Source organism: Gopherus flavomarginatus, chromosome 14 (genome assembly GCF_025201925.1).
Source record: "Gopherus flavomarginatus isolate rGopFla2 chromosome 14, rGopFla2.mat.asm, whole genome shotgun sequence".
In the NCBI taxonomy this organism is placed as follows: domain Eukaryota; kingdom Metazoa; phylum Chordata; order Testudines; family Testudinidae; genus Gopherus; species Gopherus flavomarginatus.
The window spans coordinates 26,350,691-26,371,113 of NC_066630.1; the positions used below are offsets into that span (position 1 = coordinate 26,350,691).

Consider the following 20,423-nt stretch of genomic DNA (forward strand, 5'->3'; position numbering starts at 1 on the left):
AAACTGCGAACACCTAAAATTAGTCGAACTGAAAGGTAAAAATCTATTTTCAGTAACAGAGGGGTAGCCGTATTACTCTGGATCTGTAAAAAGCAACAGAGTGTCCTGCGGCACCTTATAGACTAACAGAAGTATTGGAGCATAAGCTTTCGTGGGTGAATACCCACTTTGTCAGACGCATGTGGGACTCTGTCACTTTTTTCAGTAAGTTTATTTTGTACACTGTCCTTTTCACTGTTTCCTCTGTTTGTTAGTCTTTCACACAGCACCCAGTAGGCAACAAACAAGATACACAACTCCCCTTAGTCTGTCAACTTTTGGGGAGCAGAGACTACTTTTACTGCATGTTTGCACAGTGTCTAGCACAGTGGGGCCCTGATCCTTGATCGCAATGGAGTATTAATGCACTGTAAATATTTTTAGAGGCAGGAAAATGCGACTATAAAAAAAAGCAAAAATTGGCAAGACAACTTCAGGCACATGTAAAAAGCCAACCCCCTTTTACTCAATTTTTTAAATAATAAGATTTTAATGTGATGCTTACCCTTAACTCCATTGATAATTTATAAAATATTCTCACTGCTCAAGCATTACATTCTTACTGTTAATTATTTTTGTTTTCACTTGTTAAGAAGATGCTCATTAATTGTCTGCCAGAACACTAAATATCAGGTTACTGTTTATTTGTAAGTTTCAATCATACAATTTTTATAAAGCTACAATATTAGGTTAGGGCTCACCGCTGAGTTCTCGTTCTGAATTTAAGTGGGGATGCGTTTCATTGAGATTGCATAGTGATAGTTTAAAGCAGTTGATTAAAAAACTGCACATATCAGACTGTGTTTGATAGTTGCTTAATAAAAAACCCTGTAGATTTAATAAATGAAAAATGAAAACTGAATTAACTTAGAAAGGATCTCTTCTCTCCCTGGCCCTATCTGATTTTAGTTTTCTATATTACAAAACAATGTTAAAAAGAATTCCATATTATATTAATATATACATTCTTATGTAAAAATATGAAGTGTGCATTTGATCATTTACAATCATGTCTATTAATGTGTTTGTGCACAAATATGAAATTGAAGAAATTAAATCACAGGACACCTGTTGTATGTTTTCAGGACTCTCCTCAGTTCTTGCCAAGATGCGGAAGTCAAATCTTTAAAAGGTACCATAGAATAACATTTAAAATATTAAAACTTAGAATTAGGACAATAGGCTATATATAGTTTCTCAACTATTAGTATGTACTACTTTATTTTTTAATTGACTTACAAATATTAACAATTATAGTTAAAAACTCACACCTATTTTCTCAAATACTAAAAACTTTTTTAAGTTTTAATAAATAGATAGTAGCTCTATTTAGCATAAGGTCAAAGTCCTTCCCCCCCTCAAACATACACACTCTTCTCTGGGAATTGCTTAACATATGACAGAAATGGGACTGTTATTCTTATACCACCCACATCAGCACGGTATTTGAGCATCATCTCCTAGGTATGTATCTAGAAGAATTTCTAAAGCACCTAAATGGAACATGGCAACCATTAAAACAGTAACACCATACATGTTTATAACAGAAACTGGAGAATACAGGTATTAAACTGCAACTTCTTCTACAGTTTAAATAGGCAATTAAATGAGGTTCATGTTGCTCATCTAGCTTGCAGTGGACAGAATTCACCACTATACACCTTACCAAATTAGCCCATTACTACAAGATTGCTGGGGAACTCTGTTGGAGTAGTAAATAAATAGCTGGTCATATAGAGGCCAGTTAACAAGAATTTTTGACAAGAAAAGCTTTTATACCCAGGTTGTGCTCGCTCCTCCCAGTTTCACTTTGAAATTCATTGACATTTAATAAAGAAAAGTAGCGCAAACTAGCAATACTTACGAAATTGCAACGTTGCTTCCATCTATAATGATGTGTTTTAAATATGCTCTCCCAGGTTCATTTTTCAACTCCAGATTATACGGCTTTTTCAGAGAATCCATAAACCTTTGAACCCCAGTAACTGAGGCATCTGTATGATGACTGCATGGTCCCACTATCTTCCTCTCTCGATTTGAAGCATGCACTTGGGATGGAAACACAGAAGTTGGAAGAGGACATTCAGTGGGTTTTGGGATATCAAAAGAGGGTTGGTGCAGGAGTCTAAACTGGGAAGGATTGCCATGTCCTGGTCTCTCCACATGAACAGGTTGATTATTCTGCGTATTCGAGGGCCCTGCAGATTTTTGCTGAACTACAGTTTCAGTCTGAACTGATGCACGCCCTCGGTCTGAGCTCCCTCTTGCTACAAAGTCAACATCTTTTAGTGCTCCATATTTCTTTAATTCTTGTGCAGTGTTAAAAGACGGTATGAGACCATCAATTTCTATATCATTTGTCCTGGAACTGGGACTCTGATCAGAAGAATTCAGATGTACTTGTTTACAATGCTCTGTTGAATTTTCAGTGGAAGGAAGAGCAGTTTTATTTTTATAGTCTGTCACATGCATTTTGTCTTCTGCCCGGAGCTGTGCACGTGGTGAATTCGCTCTTTTTTGTTTTAGGTTTTTTGTCTCCTTTAAAGTATGACTGGGTTTAAGCTGATTTTTACTGATAGAACCTCTGTCTTTCAGAGTCTGTGAAAGATCTGCATTGCCATCTGAATGCACACTTACGGCTCTAGATATCTGCGGTGACCGTTCTTTTTCCTTCTGAAATGTTGTACTTTCCTTTTCTATTGCTTCCAGCAGCATTAATGGTTCCATTGATTGTCCCAGTTCACTAATAACTTTCTCTACAATTTTTTGGGAATATCCCATGGTCCTGAAAAAGTTTACAAGAATCTTGTATTCCATTTCCTCACTAATGTCATCATAGTCTGTAACACAGAAGTGTGGATCATCCGACTCACTGCAGGTATCAGAAATCAGATCAATAACTGCATCCCTATCTGGATCTTTATTGCATGGGGTAGGCCTGCTCTCCTGATCACTTTCTAATGAAAACTGTTTCTTAGGAAGCCTTTCCTCAGCATCAGAACACCTCCTTTTACATGACTGTCTCTCTTTGGAAACAGATGCCTCAAGTGGAGTCATACCATTAACAGGAACAAAACACCTTCCTGGTGCATTGGAAAACACCGTATCCATTTGTTTTGTAAGCTCTGTTACAGGGGTTCCAGCTTTTTTTCTTGCTTCCTCTCCAATTGTTCTTCCATCTCCACTCATTGCAGTTAGTTTTGGGGTTTTGTTCTGTGAGAACTCTGGTGTACTTTCAGAATCTGTAGTAAGATCTATAATATTGCCATCTACTTCACAGCAATCAATTTGTGTAAGATTCAGAAGTTCTCTTTTAAGCGAGCTAGGCAAGATCAACAAGTCCATTGTATATTTATCTGCATGTGCTTCCACAAATTGTTTAAATTGCTTTTTTATGTTTGATTCCTTTTCACTTAATAAGCCTTCATTGTTTTCAAAGAGCATCACAAACTGCTGAATATGACTTCTAGCCATCACAACAGCCTCTGCACCACCCTTAATACTAAGTAATCCTATTTCCTGCACTGTTATATCAGCACAGGTATCCTGAATAAGACAGTTAAGAAACAGGCTCTGTGCTCCAACAAAAATGCAGTGCATGTCCTTTGGATAACATTCCTTTTCTTCTAGTTCAGGTTCACAGAGTCCCTTAATATACTCCTATAAAGGGGGACAGGAGGAGGAAAAGAGAAAGCATAATGAACAACTTTTTACAAATTAAATGTGTCTATACAATTTCAATATTTTTTGTTTAGGCCAATGATAAGCAACTATAATAGACAGTAAAGCCAGTTTATTATGATGTATGAAGTTATCAACTTGAGGAAGATATCCAAGATAAGCGTAAACATTGCATTTCAAATGTCTGTTATGGGTTTCCCAGGAGACTACAGTCTAAGGCAGAGGTTCCCAAACTGTGGCGTGTGCCCCAAAGTGGAACGTTTCCGGGGGGCAGGGGACACACGAGGGGGCCAGGCCAGCCCCTACGGGGCTGGGTGCAGGGGGCTGGGAAGGAGCACCATCAAGCCCCCAGTTGTGGCCCCAGCTCCCAGCCCTATCCCCAGCCTTGGCTCCATTCCTGGCCCAGGGTCGAGGCTGGTGGTGGGAGCAGAGCTGCACTTGGCTGCAGGCCCAGCTGCAGGCCCCTATCGCAGCCTGGCTACAACTCTGCTCCCACTCCCAGCCTTGGCCCCTGACCGGCTCCATCCTCAGACCCACTCCTGGACCCAGACGCACCCCCAGCTGTGATCTTGGCCCCCTTACCCTGTCTGCCCCCCACCCCACCCCGAGCTGTAGCCCCACTCCCAGCCCCAGTGGCAGAGGGGCATGGACAGGGGTAAGGAGGTGCACAACCCTTAAAAGTTCAGGGATCACTGGTCTAAGGTTTGTCAAAGTGATAAGCTTTGCATAGAAGCATTTACATGCATAGAAAGTGCGGCAATCAAAGTTTCTAGATCTGCCTCAAAACTCTGAAATCTATGCCAAGTTAAAGAAGTTATTCCCAATATTCATACAATATGTATTTAGGTCTTATTTTCTTTTGGGATACAGATTCTTGAATGTATATACAGTCTTATTTTTTTTTTAATCAGATTGTTAGAATAGAAACGGTTTTGATTTATTATGCTTGGCTGTGCTATCAGCTAACTCATTTGAAACAAACATTGGATTTCTTATGTTTTTTATAGCTGAAATTGACATGGTGGTTTATTGATTCTCTTAAAAAAAAGACAATATAAGGATGCATTTTACCAATATTAGTCAGAGAAGGGATGTGCTCTTCTGAAGTTGATTCAAACAATGTCATAAGGTAATTCTGGCTCATAAATAACATGCTGGAACAAAAAAACAGTTTGCACAAGACTATTTTCAAGGGTTATTCTTATGGCAATTTCCCTATAGTTATGAATAATAAATCAAGTTCATCTGCGACATGCAGTCCTGCAATGTGGTCTGATATAACTAATATGTCCCAGTGTCAGCTACAAAGATATTCTGCAGAAAATTGATACTGAAATGATGTGTTTTTATTGGAGTGATGAGGTTTAAGCCACAAATTTATCTTTGTTTAAAAGATTATAGTATTCCAACACCAAAAATGAAGAAAATTAACAAATGATTTAAAAATATTGCAATAGGTATAATTAGTAATATCAAGAATTTTTTACAGTTATATTTTATGCTAGTACTGTTTAATTATTCACTCAAGATCAGTATTTAAACAATCGGAATGCATACATCAAGCTAAAAAAACATTTTTAACATAAAGCTAGTTTCAGTACCAATCCTAATATAGCTAGTTATTTCCTTTAAGAAACCAACCACACACACCCCATCATGGTATCCAGATGCCAACAATTATAGATTCTTCCATTACCTGAATAAAATATTCATTATATTATTTTAAACTGCAACTCCATTAGTCAGTCACGTATTTAGAACTGGTAGTTATACTTAAAGAAAGCCACACACACACACTTTCTATTATTCAGTTTTAAAGAATAAGATTCTAAAACAGGTCTGCACAACATGCGGCCCCCAGAGGCTCACTGTGCGGCCCGCAGCCGGGAATTAAAGGGCTCTGGGCTGCCCGCAGCAGCGGGGAGCCCAGAGCCCTTTAAATCTCAGCCATGGCCGGGATACAAAAGGCTCTGGGCTGCCCATAGCGACGGGGAGCCCTGAGCCCTATAAATCTCAGCCGCAGCTGGGATTCATAGGGCTCTGGGCTGCCCGCAGCCTCTGGGAGCCCTGAGCCCTTTAAATCTCAGCCGCCACCAGGAATTAAAGGGCTCTGGGCTGCCCGCAGAGATTCCCAGCCGCAGCTGAGATTTAAAGGGCTCAAGGCTCCCCGCCGCCACGGGCAGCCCAGAGCCCTTTGAATCCCAGCCGCGGCTCCAGCAGATGGGCTGGAGCTGGGATTTAAAGGGCTCAAGCTCCCCTCAGCGGCAGGAGCTCTGGGCCCTTTAAATCCCTGCCCCAGCCCCGCAAAGCTCCTGGTTCCCCCAGCCGCCGGAGCACCGGGCCCTTTAATAATCAGCTGGGAGCCCCTGGTTGATTTAAAATCAAGTATCACTTCCCCACTCCCAACCTTCCTTTTTGGCCCACAGCTATTTTGGCGGGGCGGTGCTGGGGAAGGAAGGTTTGTTTCTGCAGGGCTGGGCGGTGCTGGGGCAGAGTGGTTCCGCAGGGCCGGGAGGTCCTGGAGGGGTGGGGTGTTTCCGTGGGGCCGGGGGGTTTCAGCCATCAGCTGTTTTCTCTGGAGTAATGCGGCCCTTACCGCTTTACGAGTTGTGCAGGCCTGGTAGGAAATGGAAAAGCGATTGAATGACAGAGCTCCACCATTAAATCATTTCTATATCTAAACAGAGAAAACAAGAAAAGTTATTCCAAGTACGTTTGTTCCTTTATAGACACATTTCTGTTGTCATCACAACATAGGTGGCACAGCTAGTAACACATATAGACAAGCAAACACTTTCCAAAGCTTTGTTTTCAGTTGCTTATAACTTTGCCAAACTAATCATTTGGACTGAAGTTTTCCATGCCAGCTGTCTGTCTCTAGATGAATTTTTTTTTTAAAAAAGTTTCAGCTAACATGGTTCAGCCATGTCTGAGAATGAGGTTAGGGAAAATTATATTTTGGCTATTAAAAAAAAATCCTGTAATTATTTCACTGAGATGATCTAGTGCCTACATGTTTTGGAGAAGGGACTTGAAATTTGGAGAGATGATTGTTCTGATATCAGGGATGTAATTTTCATGAAAATTCACCCAAATTTGGCCAAGCTATAAACTCAGTAGAAACCTGTTGGAACTGACAGCTAAGTTCTCTGAAGTCCATGTGAACTGAGCGGGCTTCATCCTCAGTTCCTATATACAGACCTGAAAAGATTTGTGCTAGTCCTACACAGCAACTGAATGCTTCATTCCAGGCTGCAGGGGCAGAGCAGGATTTTCCCTGTAAATAATCCTCCCCTCCGCCGGGGCCATTGCTATGGCAGGCAATGGAATCAAGAGCAACAAGAACATCTCTCAATGCTCTCACAGCAAGGTGAAGAAGGACAGCAGCTTGACTTGAATACAGAGAGATTGAAGAATGAGGGCGGGGTATGAGGGGGGATGGAGCGATGGAGGAAAAAAAAAAAAAAGAGACAGGAGCAGGTATCAGGATGAAGACCATGGAGAGGAAAAGGGAAACAGTTAAGATAAGGGAACACAGGTAGAAGCTGAGGGAGGGAGATGGGAACAGGGGAAGGACAGGGCAAAAGTCAGGCATAGGGTGGTAGAACGGGCAAGAGGGGACAGGGCAGAGGAGTCTAAGCACAAAGCGCTGAACACAACTTTAATGGTCTTTTCACAAGTTTTTCTGGATATAATTCTGTTTCAGAAAAATGAATGGCATCCATTCAAGAGGCAATGGGGGAGAGAAGAGCTACACAGAGCTCTCAAAAGCTTGTCTCTTTCACCAACAGAAGTTGGTCCAATAAAAGATATTATCTCACCCACCTTCTGTCTTTAATATTCTGAGACCAACATGGCTACAACACCGTTGCAAATGACATCCATTAAAGTTAGTTTTAAATCTTACAATGGTAATAAATCAAGTCTCACAATGGACTGGCAAAACTATCTTTTATTTATTTAAGCTATAAAGAGTACCTTGGCATTAACCTTGCCAATGTAGCTGGGTGTTTTGCAATGTCTGTTTTAAAGAATGAAGCAATATAGTAAATTTTTGAGTTTCTCTTTTCTCTTCTCTTCAGACAATAAGGGTATGAATCAAAGTAGTGACATGTCTAATTAATTCTCTATCTTCCACAGAGGTGTTTAAATATAATTTCTATGTAACAGACATGCATTTGTTTCTTTCTAGTACATAATTATCTTTCATTTTTTTCAGCCAGTATACAACCCAGGCCTCTACTATGCTGATCTTGGCTTTTGTGGCTCCATACCTAGTCTTGAATTATATTTTATGCTAATAATTAGCACTAAAGATAAATGTCTAGCTTATTTCACAGCAGTGGTTCTCAAGACCATTTAATAAGAAAAGCCTTACCCTTCCATTTTCCACAGATCACCTCTTTTAACCTCTCAAACTACAACTGCCTGATTTTAAAAAAATATCTAATATTGAAGACCACTAAGAAAAGTTTCACAGCCCATAGTGTGAGAATCAGTTTTTAGAGAATTGGTGTTCAAGCCATTTTCTTAAACATCCATAGTTAGAGCTGTGGTAATGCATTATAACCTGTAAAATAGTGCTTAGTAGAGAGCCATAGGAGGTGAGCATGTTCACTGGCATCTTCAGAAAAGCAGGTCTAATTTTCATTTTCAGCTTATCGGAGCTTTCAAAATAAAAGTGGAGGTGCTCATATACAAAATTAGTTTAGTATCCAGATAGTCATAGTAAACACCACAGTTGCATCTATTGCTGGAGATAAGGAGGAAGAGATGCCAAAAATCACTTATCTGCTGCATTTATTTGACAATTCTTGCATAACTCGGAAAGTCAAGCATGTTCTTGGCTCACAGGCAATATCAGGACAAGAAATTTAGACAACTTGTTCTAAATATGTTAAAGCCACCAACGAAAGCCTCCTGTTTCTACAGTTAACGTTCTATCATGCCATGAAGCCAGTTTCTAAACTACTAAAGTTAGCATACCTACAGGCTCCAAAACATCATGTATTAACTCTACACATTAACATGATTAATGGTAGTCCACCAAGATTCAAAGCAATGATCTCCAGCTTCAGAGCTAGATCATGTAACTGGAACAAAATATATTGGCAATTCAGTCTGCAGCACCATCAGCACTGGTGATTTTAAAGGCCACTTGTGATTTATTGGTTTGCAACACTCTTACAACAAAACAAAAAACAAATAAAAAGAACATTCAACCAATTTTGTTCCCTATCTCCACTTTGTTTTGAATGGAACTGAAAATAAATATTATGTGATGGACAGTGTAACTGCCTTGTGCCATCTTTGATTCTCATCAACACAGTTTTAAGGATTGGATGCTAAAAGACGACACAGTAGTACAAGATGCTGTTGTAACATAAGCTGAAGGAGGCAAGTAGTTCTTCTGGCCTGCACACACACACAAAAAAAAAAGAGTCCCCTCCCCCATAAAAATAGCAATACAATGGTAGTGAGAGAGAGACATTCAGTACCTGGAAAGTTTCTAAAGTAATATATATAGTAGTAAAAATGCTTTCTGAAGTGACTTTACTGCTTGTGATTGACAGACCTGTAGTCTGAAGTTCTTTGTTTTTATAAGGCAACGGCAATGCACAGTTACACACACTGCCCAGCCAATATCCTTTCAGATCTTGACCTGGAGGGATCTACAAGGCTCATTCAGATGCTTGGATTTTCACTGAGCCTGCCAACATCTGTGTTGATTATAGCCACTAACTCATCCCTCACAGGTCATCAAAGAGTAACTTTTGTTATCACCTACCTGGGCTAGGTTCTATTATCCATTTCAAATTTTTAAGACATCTGATCAAATAAATAATAATTTTCAGGTTAGTTATTTCATGGATACTGTAAATATTATGCAAAATGTCAGTCATTTTGGATTATACTAGCCATCTGTGATTGATTATTAAATATTTGAAATTGTAAACCTATTGTTTTATTCTACATTTTTGCTCTATCCAATGCAGAAGTAACTTTTCAAGTTGTTGTAGAAGACTATCATAGTGGAACTCTTAACATTTTATTCCCTGATTCGTTTTACCATGAACCTAAAATGAGCAGACAAATTCACACTTACATTACCTAGTAGGCAGGGTATCAGAGCTAAAACCCAGCATTACTCTATGCATACTCACTTTGTGTGCACGATATCTATATATATAGTCTACTCATAAGGTTCATGATCAATGGATAAATTCAACATTTGGGTTGAAAAGAGTCCTTCCTCTATCATGTTTTGTAATATCTGTTACTCAGAATTGAGCAAAACACTTAAATGGGTTTCCACTGCAGCTCAGCTTCCCTTAAACAAAAGTATTTCTGTTACTATACCTATAAATCTCAGCAACTTATCAATTAGTCATGAATACAGTTCTTAACACTGGACACTTCCACCTATTAAGAACTGGTCAAATTCTTCCAAAACAAACTAGAGGAATCTCTCTTTTAAATATAAATGGCAGATTCTTTTCATGGACTTCATGAACTAGGAGGTACAAATTAATTTCCAGTAGTTACAGCTAATAATAATTGAAAATCAATACCATCACCTCTGTGGCTGTGTCTATACTAGTATGTCACAAGTTTTTCCAAAAAACAAACAAAAAAAACAACACTACAGTGTCCACCAGATGACAGTTTTAACCACTGTGTCATCTAACCCTGCCCAGAGCAGATCTAGGCAACTTTGTGGTTAAAATATTGACAATTTGTTGTTTCAGTTACAATAAGAATTTAAAAGGGACCTCCCAAACACCCACAACCAGCACCTTTTTTTGGTAGTATCCATAGAGAAGCCAAGGATTTATTTGGAGCAGCGATACTCAGACTGAGGTTTGAGAGTTACAAATGGCTCTTTGTGGCACATATTAAAACACTGTGTGATTTAATTATTAACCTAAAGTTATTAACCAATCAGGATGCTTTTATTTTGTTATTAACCAATTGTAGATGATAAAACAACAACATGGTCAATCATTTTACTGTGAGAATAATATAAACTAACTATTTCCCCATCATACTGTTTAAATATGAATATATAGTACTATAGTAAATTAAAAGAAGAATTCACACTACTGCAACTCTTTTGGGTAATGTTGGTGGCTAATTTGGTTCCTGAATCACAAAGGCCTGAGTATCACTGTTTTAGAAGTAGGAGATAATTATCATGCTCAAGTGAAGGCACATTAGTAGGACCATTGGCTTTTCCCCGTATGTGTTTTACTTATTCTGTAAATGACTAGAGCACTTAAATTTCTAGTGCTATGACTAGCACATTTACAAGCACAACAAAGTAACTTTTCTTAAGTATCAGAGGGGTAGCCATGTTAGTCTGAATCTGTAAAAAAGCGACAAAGAGTCCTGTGGCACCTTATAGACTAACAGATGTATTAGAGCATAAGCTTTTGCTGGTGAATACCCACTTCGCGGGTGAATACCCACTTCATCAGATGCATGGCATTTCTTGAAAGCAGTGTTTACAGAATGACTAACACATCCACAATGTTCAAAGAAAACTCAATTTTTCTAAAAAACACATTTTAAAGTTTTCTGCTACCTTCCACCGACCTTGCTGTTAGGAAAAGAAATACTTATTCAGTTGTAATGGAAGTTCTTTGGAGAGGGGAAACTTCTTTGTGTGTGTTTGTACAGCACATGGGACAATGAGATGCTGAGCCTATTAGGGTTTCTATTATATAAATAACAGTAAAAACTTTAAACTTCTGAGATTTGGTGGCTTTTGCAATCTAGAAATCATTCATAGATTTAACTGAAATAAATTATTCTGCAGTTCCACAGCTAAAGAATCAAACTTTAAGAACTAAAATGTAAAGCTAAAATTATTATTGAATTAGACCTATGAATAGGTGCTAAAAATCTCTACTAATACGAGGAGAGAGACAACAGGAATTACTCTGTGCAGACTGGTTCCTAAACAAATTATGATGCTTAATCTGCCATTCTCCCCACATGCCTCAAATGGGCTACAGTTGCTAGGTTCATGTAATTAACTATTGGAGTAATGACAACTGCAACATTGTAGTTGCACCCCCAAAAAGTTAGCCAAAGAAATGTGATTACAAAACCACTCTTAGGAGATTGTTTCACATCAGTTAGTGTCACACCCAATACTCCAAAATATCAGAGACTGTAAGAACAGGAAAGACTAGCTATCCTTTTCCTGGCTTAGCATAACTCATTTTTTTGCTTTTTAATTGGATAAACTGCCACCTATTCCAAGAACTAAACTGATCGAAATCATGTAGGCTCTGTCTGCTCTGATGCTGAAGAGGTATTAGCAATGTCAAACTGTTAGCATTCTTCAAGGAAGAACTGTGTTAAAACCATTCAATGCAATGATAAACAGAGCCTTAGGCTACAAAAATGCCATGATAATACACATGTTTAAAACAACTGGATAACATGGCTGGGGCATAATCACTTCATAACAGATTTTTCTAGACTGTGCAGGTAGGAGAAACAAAACAAGAACTATATTCTAATCACATTAAGTAAACATGTTTTAGTCAACATTTTTTTTTACCATCCATACAGCGCTCAAGAAAAAACCAAATTATTATGGTTGCAGCCTGACTGTCAGATAGCTCTCAAGGAGAAATCAAGTTGCATACATGGTAAAAACCATGCTGACTAAAACGTTTCTTAACATGATTAGAATATGGTTTTTGTTTTGCTTTTCCTGCCTGCACAGTCTAGAGGAAACTGATATAAAATGCTTAAGACACAGCCATTTTTCACAATTGGGACACAGCAGGGCTACACTTTAGTGTTGACAGAATCTTATAATGTTTGGTTCCTTATTTCCCATGCTTATAAACAATGGCACAAAAAACAATACACTGGCAATCTGAACACACCAACTTGTAAGGACAAGTCAGTGTCTGAGTTGGAGTTCTTTTTATACAGATGTATTTTATTTCTGTTTCATCCGCCTCCTCCCTTTGCACACAAATACTCAATCTAAAGCTATCTGACGTAGGGTAGGGCTGATCCATAACTGTTTATGTTACACCAATACAAACATACACTAAGGCCATGTCTATACTATTTGGGACTATAGTAGCACAGCTATTGCACCATAGCTATATACCAGTATAACTTCATAATTAACCTCATTTTTAGATTTTACTGAAAAATTCCCAGGTTTTACAAAAAGCTATTACTAAATTATTATTATTTACTGATTTTTATCTGAATTTTGGACAACATAAATACATGAAAATACTGATTATGTTAAGAAAATCCAATTCGTTGCATTGGGTAGGTGTGTTTATGTTAATAAATTAGTCGATGCAACATGAGGCTGTTTGTTAAAGTAAGGCAACACATGCCTGCACATATGTGTATGTACTGTTAACGTACAGTTAATTGACAGCATTAAACTCCTTTTACCTTTTAATACTCTTACTTTGTTGCTTTTTTCTATCTTCCTATCCCCCAATATTTCACCCAGAAACCTTAATTTTTTGTACTGAATTACACCCATTTTTCAAATTCCCAGGAAACTTAATAAAAACTGAAAATGGAAGGTCTTACCCATAGTTTAGATCCAGTTTACAGTGACGAAGGGATTTTTTGTGGTTTTAGGATCACTACCTGCCTGAACAATGGTAACTAGGTGGACAGAAGCATTCAGCCTAGCAGCATCTACACTGGGGGTTAGGTCATCATAACTACAGAGTTCAGGGCATGGATTTTTTCACACTCCTGAGAGACATAGTTTCAAATGTAGATCAGCCCATAGATCAAGAATCAGTTTTATCCTCCGTAAGACTGACAGAGGTTCTCAACTACTAGAATATACCCCAATATCTGAACCTCATGTTCCCCCTCCCTGCATACAGCCAACATTACACCTCAGCCATCATCTTCCCTCTAGGCCCACTTCAAAAATAACCATGCTCAGGCAACCACGTGTAAAACAAAACCGGCCTCAGTCTGTGCTGAAGTGCCTCCCCCCCCCCCTTTCTGTGTGGCCAGTAGAGACTCAACATAAGCATCATCATTATTTGTTAGACGCTGTACAGGGCCCCTCTCCCCGCCAGCCAGAGCGTGGCTGTGAGCCAGCCCTGTTCTTACACTGGGTCCAGCGCGGCACGGGGCCCTGCCAGGAGCCGGGGGAGGGAGCGGATTAAGAGGGGGGAAGCGGGGGGGGGGGGGACAGGTGAGGAGAGTTCCCGGCGGGCGGGAAGGGAGACCCCCGGCTGGGAGCATCCAAAGGGCTGATGTACCCGAGGAACCGACCCGACCCGACCCGCCCCTTGTTACCTTGGCGCTGCGCACAGTCTCCTTGTCCCCGGAGAGCCGCAGCCAGATCCTGTCAGTGGCCGGGCCCGAGCCAGGGGGCTGTCCCGAGGGGCCACAGCCTCCCGGCGCCCCCAGCACGGCGAGCCGCACCCCGAACAGGCTCTGAATGCGGCCTCGACTCTTCTCCAGGAAGCGGCTCTTCTCCGCCGGAGCCGTGAACTCGTCCAGCACCGGCACGGGGCCGCTGACCGCTCCGGGCGCCGCCATCAGAGCCGGCCACGGAGCCCTGCGCTATTGCCTCCCATAGTTCCGGACCCCAGGGACAACAACACCAGCGGGGAAACCCCTGCTTCCCTCATCACGGCGGGACATGTGCGTCATCCGTCTGCGACGCAAGTTCAGCGCGGGGTGCCCTGACTCCGCCCAATCACTCAGCCGCCGCCAACGTTATTGGGAAGGGCCACCCGCTTCAGGGAGAAAAAGATGCGTGGCGACCATCTTTGTTATGGGCAAGACGCCTAGCTGCCATCTTTACTGAGGGCAAAACAAGTGCCCTGTCCTACGCTGTACCGAGATGATCCTTGTTTACTGAGGGTAACGCCCTTCCCCGCCCTTCAGGGGAACGCGAAGCGCGAGACAGAAACGTCACCAGTAACGTCCTCAAAAATTCCCCAGCTCATTGCAGTCGGAGGTTAAGCTTCCCCTTCCCTTCAGCGTCTGGTTAGGGTGACTTGGGGAAAAGTTGTTCCTGGGGCAGATGACAAACCGCTCCGCAGCCGCCTTGCCTTGCACTTGGGCTGCAAATAGTGCGACGCTGGCTCTGGCCGGTGAGAGGGGCATGGAAATCGCCTTATGAAGGAGAGCAGTTAAGCTGCATTGTTTGTGAGCGCAGGGGAGCCTTTTCTGGAAAAGTAACCAGTGGCTTCAACTCCCTTCGGTATATTCTCACCATATTTAGTGGGTTCCTCCCCTAAAGTCTCAGTTCCTGGAATCACGTTATTACCTCAGAATCTCAGCTTTCATTTAAGAGAAAAGTGAGTTCCTGTCCCTCATAGTTACAGAGAAATACTTGTTATTTGTAAACCAATTCTCATGATTTTTTGACACATGATGGGTGAGGTGATTTTTTTTTTATTGGACCAACTTCTGTTGGTGAGAGAGAGAAGCTGCTTCTTCAGGAGAGCTCTTTGTAAGCTCCAAAACTTGCTTCACTGACAGCCTGTGGCTTGGCCAAAAAAAAAAAAAAATAGAAAAGAATGTGAAACCAGAGCGCTTCTTTTTTTGGTCAGACTTTGAGCATATAAACAAGGTAATTCCTAGCACAAACAGACCGTGCTAAAAATGAAATTCTAGTCTCCTGAACACAGACTATTTCCAAGAGGATTCTCCTTTCCTTTAGCTTGCATAGTTGCATTTTGTTTTTCCATCATGATGCTACTTTTTGTAACAAACAAACCTAGACTATACATAATAGCTCTCTGGCTGATTTCTTGAGATGATTGGTGCCATCTGTTGTTCAAATACAGCTAGTGCAAGCTCTGGTAATTCCGAGTGGAAAGTAGGAAGTTTTATTGTGGATACGAATTACAAGCAGCTGAGATAGAGAAGAACATCATTACAAATCCAAAAGCAAATGTTTTGAGATCTGGCTGTGCCGTCTGCTGTACATTTTGTAGATGACTCAGCACAACCAAAGGCTTAAGTGTTTCATAAACAAAATGGCCCCTTCTTGAGACTTTATTAATTTATTTCTTTGTGCTATGTTTTGTCATATTGTGTTTCTCAGTGCTTTGCATTTGTAAGTCTTGATCCAAGGGTTGACTAGACAATACGTTAAAATAGTCAATATTATATTAAATGTGGTTTGTAGCATACAATGATCTGAGCCTTCTTGTAATAAAGTTCTCAGAGAACACGTCTCTGCTCATTAAAATTAAATAGCACGTGAGATTATAATGCTCAGGACAAGCCAAAAAATTTTTTTTCAAATTTCTAGTCTAAAATAGGATATGAAATTATAGGCTTAGGTTGTGATCCTGCAAACAGTTATGCATATGCTTAATTTTACACAGACGTGTAAGGGTATGGTTACACTGTAAAGAAAAACCCATGGTGCTGAGTATCAGAGCCAGGGTCAAATAGACTTGGGCTTGGACTGCAGGGCTAAAGATAGCAGTGTAGACCTTTGGGCTTGGGCTCTGAAACCCAGCAAGCGTGGAGGGTCTGTCAGCTCAGGCTCCTGCCCAAGCCTGAACATCTACCTTGCTATTTTTAGCCCCACAGCCTGAGCCCAAGTCAGCCGACCTGGGCTCTGAGACTTGGTGCAACAGGTTTTTATTTTGCAATGTAGACATACCGTAAGCATATGAAGGAGCAGAGATTTAGTTTTAGGGGCCCTTACAAATTGAAATGAAAGCTAGATTTGTCAAAAGGTCTGCTGAGGTTTGCAAACATGCATCAAGTGTGAGGCAAATCTGGGTTGATTTATGACTTCAGATGGAATCTAGAGGAACTTTTTTTCACGTGGCTGTAACTCAAAGCTAGACAAAACCTGTAGGTTACAGCAGAGATTTATTTTGTATTCACTTGAAATTATAGCTCACAACTAATCTCCCTTGTAATTTGGAGAATCACAGAATCATAGGACTGGAAGGGACCTCGAGAGGTCATCTAGTCCAGTCCCCTGCACTCATGGCAGGACTAAGTATTGTCTTCACCATTCCTGGCAGGTGTTTGTCTAACCTGCTCTTAAAAATCTGCAATGATGGAGATTCCACAACCTCCCTAGACAATTTATTCGAGTGCTTAACCACCAGTTAGGAAGTTTTTCCTAATGTCCAACCTAAACCACCCTTGTTGCAATTGAAGCCCGTTGTTTCTTGTCCTTTCCACAAAGATTAAGAAGAACAATTTTTCTCCCTCCTCCTTGTAACAACCTTTTATGTATTTGATAACTGTTATTATGTCCCCTCTAAGTCTTCTCTTTTCCAGACTAAACAAATCCAGTTTTTTCAGTCTTCTCTCATAGGTCATGCTTTCTAGACCTTTAATCATTTTTGTTGCTCTTCTCTGGACTTTCCAATTTGTCCACATATTTCCTGAAATGTGGCACCCAGAACCGGACACAATACTCTAGTTGAGGCCTAATCAGCGTGAAGTAGAGCAGAAGAATTACTTCTCATTTCTTGCTTACAACACTACTGCTAATACATCCCAGAATGATGATCGTTTTTTTTGCAACAGTGTTACACTGTTGATTCATATTTAGCTTATGGTACACTATGACCCCCCGATCCCTTTCGCAGTACTCACTACAAAAATTAATTTTCCCTCTGCTGATCCTTCTTGTCAACTGTTGAGAATAGGCCGACGTCCACCTTAATTGAATTGGCCTCGTTAGCACTGACCCCCCCACACTTGGTAAGGCAACTCCCATCTTTTCATGTGCTGTATATATACTGCTTACTGTATTTTTTTCACTCCATGCATCTGGTGAAGTGGGTTTTAACCCACCAAAGTTTATGCCCAAATAAATTTGTTAAATCTCTAAGGTGCCACAAAGACTCCTCATTGTTCTTCCTAGACAGTCATTTCCCATTTTGTATGTGTACAACTGATTGTTCCTTCCTAAATGGAGTACTTTGCATTTGTCCTTATTGAATTTCATCCTATTTACTTCAGACCATTTCTCCAGTTTGTCCAGATCATTTTGAATTTTAATCCTATCTTCCAAAGCACTTGCAACCCTTCCCAGCTTGGTATCGTCCGCAGACTTTATAAGTGTACTCTCTATGCCATTATCTAAATCATTGATGAAGATATTGAACAGAACCGGACCCTGAACGGATCCCTGCGTTGTTATGGCCTTCCAGCATGACTGTGAACCACTGATAACTACTCTCTGGGAATGGTTTTCCAACCAGTTTTGCACCCAACTTGTAATAGCTCCATCTAGGTTGTATTTCCCTAGTTTGTTTATGAGAAGGTCATGTGAGTCAGTAGCAAAAGCTTTACTAAAGTCAAGATATGCCACATCTACCACTTCCCCCCCATCCACAAGGCTTGTTACTCTGTCAAAAAAAGCCACCAGGTTGGTTTGACACAATTTATTTTTGACAAATCCATGCTGACTGTTACTTATTATCTTCTAGATGTTTGCAAATTGATTGCTTAATTATTTGCTCCATTATCTTTCTGTGTACAGAAATTAAGCTGACTGATCTGTAATTCCCTGAGTTGTTCTTATTTCCCTTTTCATAGATTGCACTATATTTGCTCTTTTCCAGTCTTCTGAAATCACTCCCCTCTTTCATGACTTTTCAAGGATAATCGCTCAGCTATCTCCTCAGTCAGCTCCTTGAGTATTCTAGGATGCATTTCATCAGGCCCTGGTGACCTGAAGACATCTAACTTGTCTAAGTAATTTTTGACTTGTTCTTTCCCTATTTTAGCCTCTGATCCTACCTCATTTTCACTGACATTCACTATATTAGATGTCCAATCACCACCAACCTTCTTGATGAAAACCGAAACAAAGAAGTCATTAAGCACCTCTGCCGTTTCTGCATTTTCTGTTGTTATTCTCTAGCCCCCTCGCTGCTTTCACCCCCCCATTGAGTAACAGGCCTTCCCTGTCCTTGGTCTTCCTCTTGCTTCTGATGTATTTGTAGAATATTTTTTTTTACCCTTTATGTCTCTAGCTAGTTTGGTCTCATTTTGTGCCTTGGCCTTTCTAATTTTGTCCCTACATACTTTTGTTATTTGTTTATATTCATCCTTTGTCATTTGACCTAGTTTCCACTTTTTGTAGGACTCTTTTTTGATTTTTAGATCATTTAAGATCTCCTGGTTAAGCCAAGGTGGTTTCTTGCCATACTTCCTATCTTTCCTACACAGTGGGATAGTTTGCTCTTGTGCCCTTAATTATGTCTCTTTGAAAAACTGCCAACTGTCTTCAGTTGTTTTTCCCCTTAGACTTGCTTCCCATGGCATCGTACCTACTAACTCCTTGAGTTTGCTAAAGTCTGCCTTTTTGAAATCCATTGTCTTTATTTTGCTGTTCTTCCTCCTACCATTCCTTAGAATCATGAATTCTATCATTTCATAATCACTTTCACCCAAGCTCCCTTCCACTTTCAGATTCTCAACCAGTTCTCCACTATTTGTCAAAATCAAATCTAGAACAGCCACTCCCCTAGTAGCTTTCTCCACCTTCTGAAATAAATTTTTTTTTCCAATACATTCCAAGAACTTGTTGGATAATCTGTGCCCTACTGTGTTATTTTTCCAACAGATGTTTGGGTAGTTGAAGTCCCCCATCACTACCAAGTCCTGTGCTTTGGATGATTTTGTTAGTTGTTTAAAAAAAGCCTCATCCACCTCTTCTTCCTGGTTAGGTGGTCTGTAGTAGACCCTTACCATGACAGAGAAGTCTGAACTGGGATCTTAACTTCCTGTCTCAGGCCCAGAACTGTACTTGAACCAGATTCAGAATTTGAGCAAATTCTTGTATTACTTTACTTTATTAACAATCAACATTTGCTGAGGAAGTAAGGAATAAATGACAAAGGCTTTCCACAGTAAACTTTCATAATTGAGGGGGCTGTTAGCAAGAGGGGAACTTCTCTCTGTAGCTGCATCCCATAGGTTTGAGGGAGGGAGACCTCTATTTATTTATTTATTTATTTATTTATTTGTCAACTGTTAGTAGAGGAGACCAACCGTATCCTTCTCCTGCTCCTGGATTTCCACATGGAGTACCAGAAGGAGCTTGTCCCCCCTAGGATATTTTATGAATTATCCAAAAGCAGTAATATATGTGAGATGAATGCCAAGATATCGATTATTTATATTAGAGCTGGGAAAATACCACAAAACATTTTTGACCTATATTTGCTCAAACTGAAAAAATTAACTAGCTTCAACCATGCTACATGCCTGTGTGCTTCCCATGGACATTCCAGCAACTGAGTTTTGATTGCTCAAATGATCATGGAAAATTAACTTTAGGCTCTCATCCTGAAATATTTACACCTGAGAGAGATACTTCATACAGGATGGGCTGCTGCTTGACACAGCATGGAGTAGAGACTCACTCCCAAAATCACCCTTTAGAGCCTTGACAGAAGAGCTGTTCAATGAGCCGGTCAGGATTTGATGATACCTGTAACAAATACTGCCCTGATCCTGGCAAACACTTACACATGAGCATATAATGTTATGCATGTGGATAGTGTCACTGACTCCAATAGGACTACTCATGTGCATAAAGTTAAACAGATACGTAAGCGTTTGCAGGATCAGGGCCTAAAACAAATATGCACACAATTACTTTGTGTGACTCTGCTGAGAGGAAACTAAGATTAAATTTGCACCAATCCAATAAATATTACAGTTGCCCAATTTTC

The 20,423-nt window shown here is 40.3% G+C and overlaps 1 protein-coding gene across 2 annotated transcripts in view; it reads right to left on the minus strand.

Annotated features, from left to right (window-relative positions):
* The window catches only part of N4BP1 (NEDD4 binding protein 1), a 35,308-nt gene extending 20,611 nt beyond the window's left edge, over positions 1 to 14,697 (minus strand). Inside the window, exons 1-2 of one of the 2 annotated variants that reach the window (XM_050923061.1) lie at positions 14,038 to 14,697; positions 1,904 to 3,699 (exon numbers count right to left, since the gene is read on the minus strand). In XM_050923061.1, the coding sequence (XP_050779018.1) occupies positions 1,904 to 3,699; positions 14,038 to 14,283 (2,042 nt within the window). In that variant the 5' untranslated portion in view covers positions 14,284 to 14,697. The remainder of the gene's footprint in view (positions 1 to 1,903; positions 3,700 to 14,037) is intronic. The other variant, XM_050923060.1, reaches the window with a different exon arrangement.
* Between the last annotated feature and the right edge of the window lie 5,726 nt (positions 14,698 to 20,423).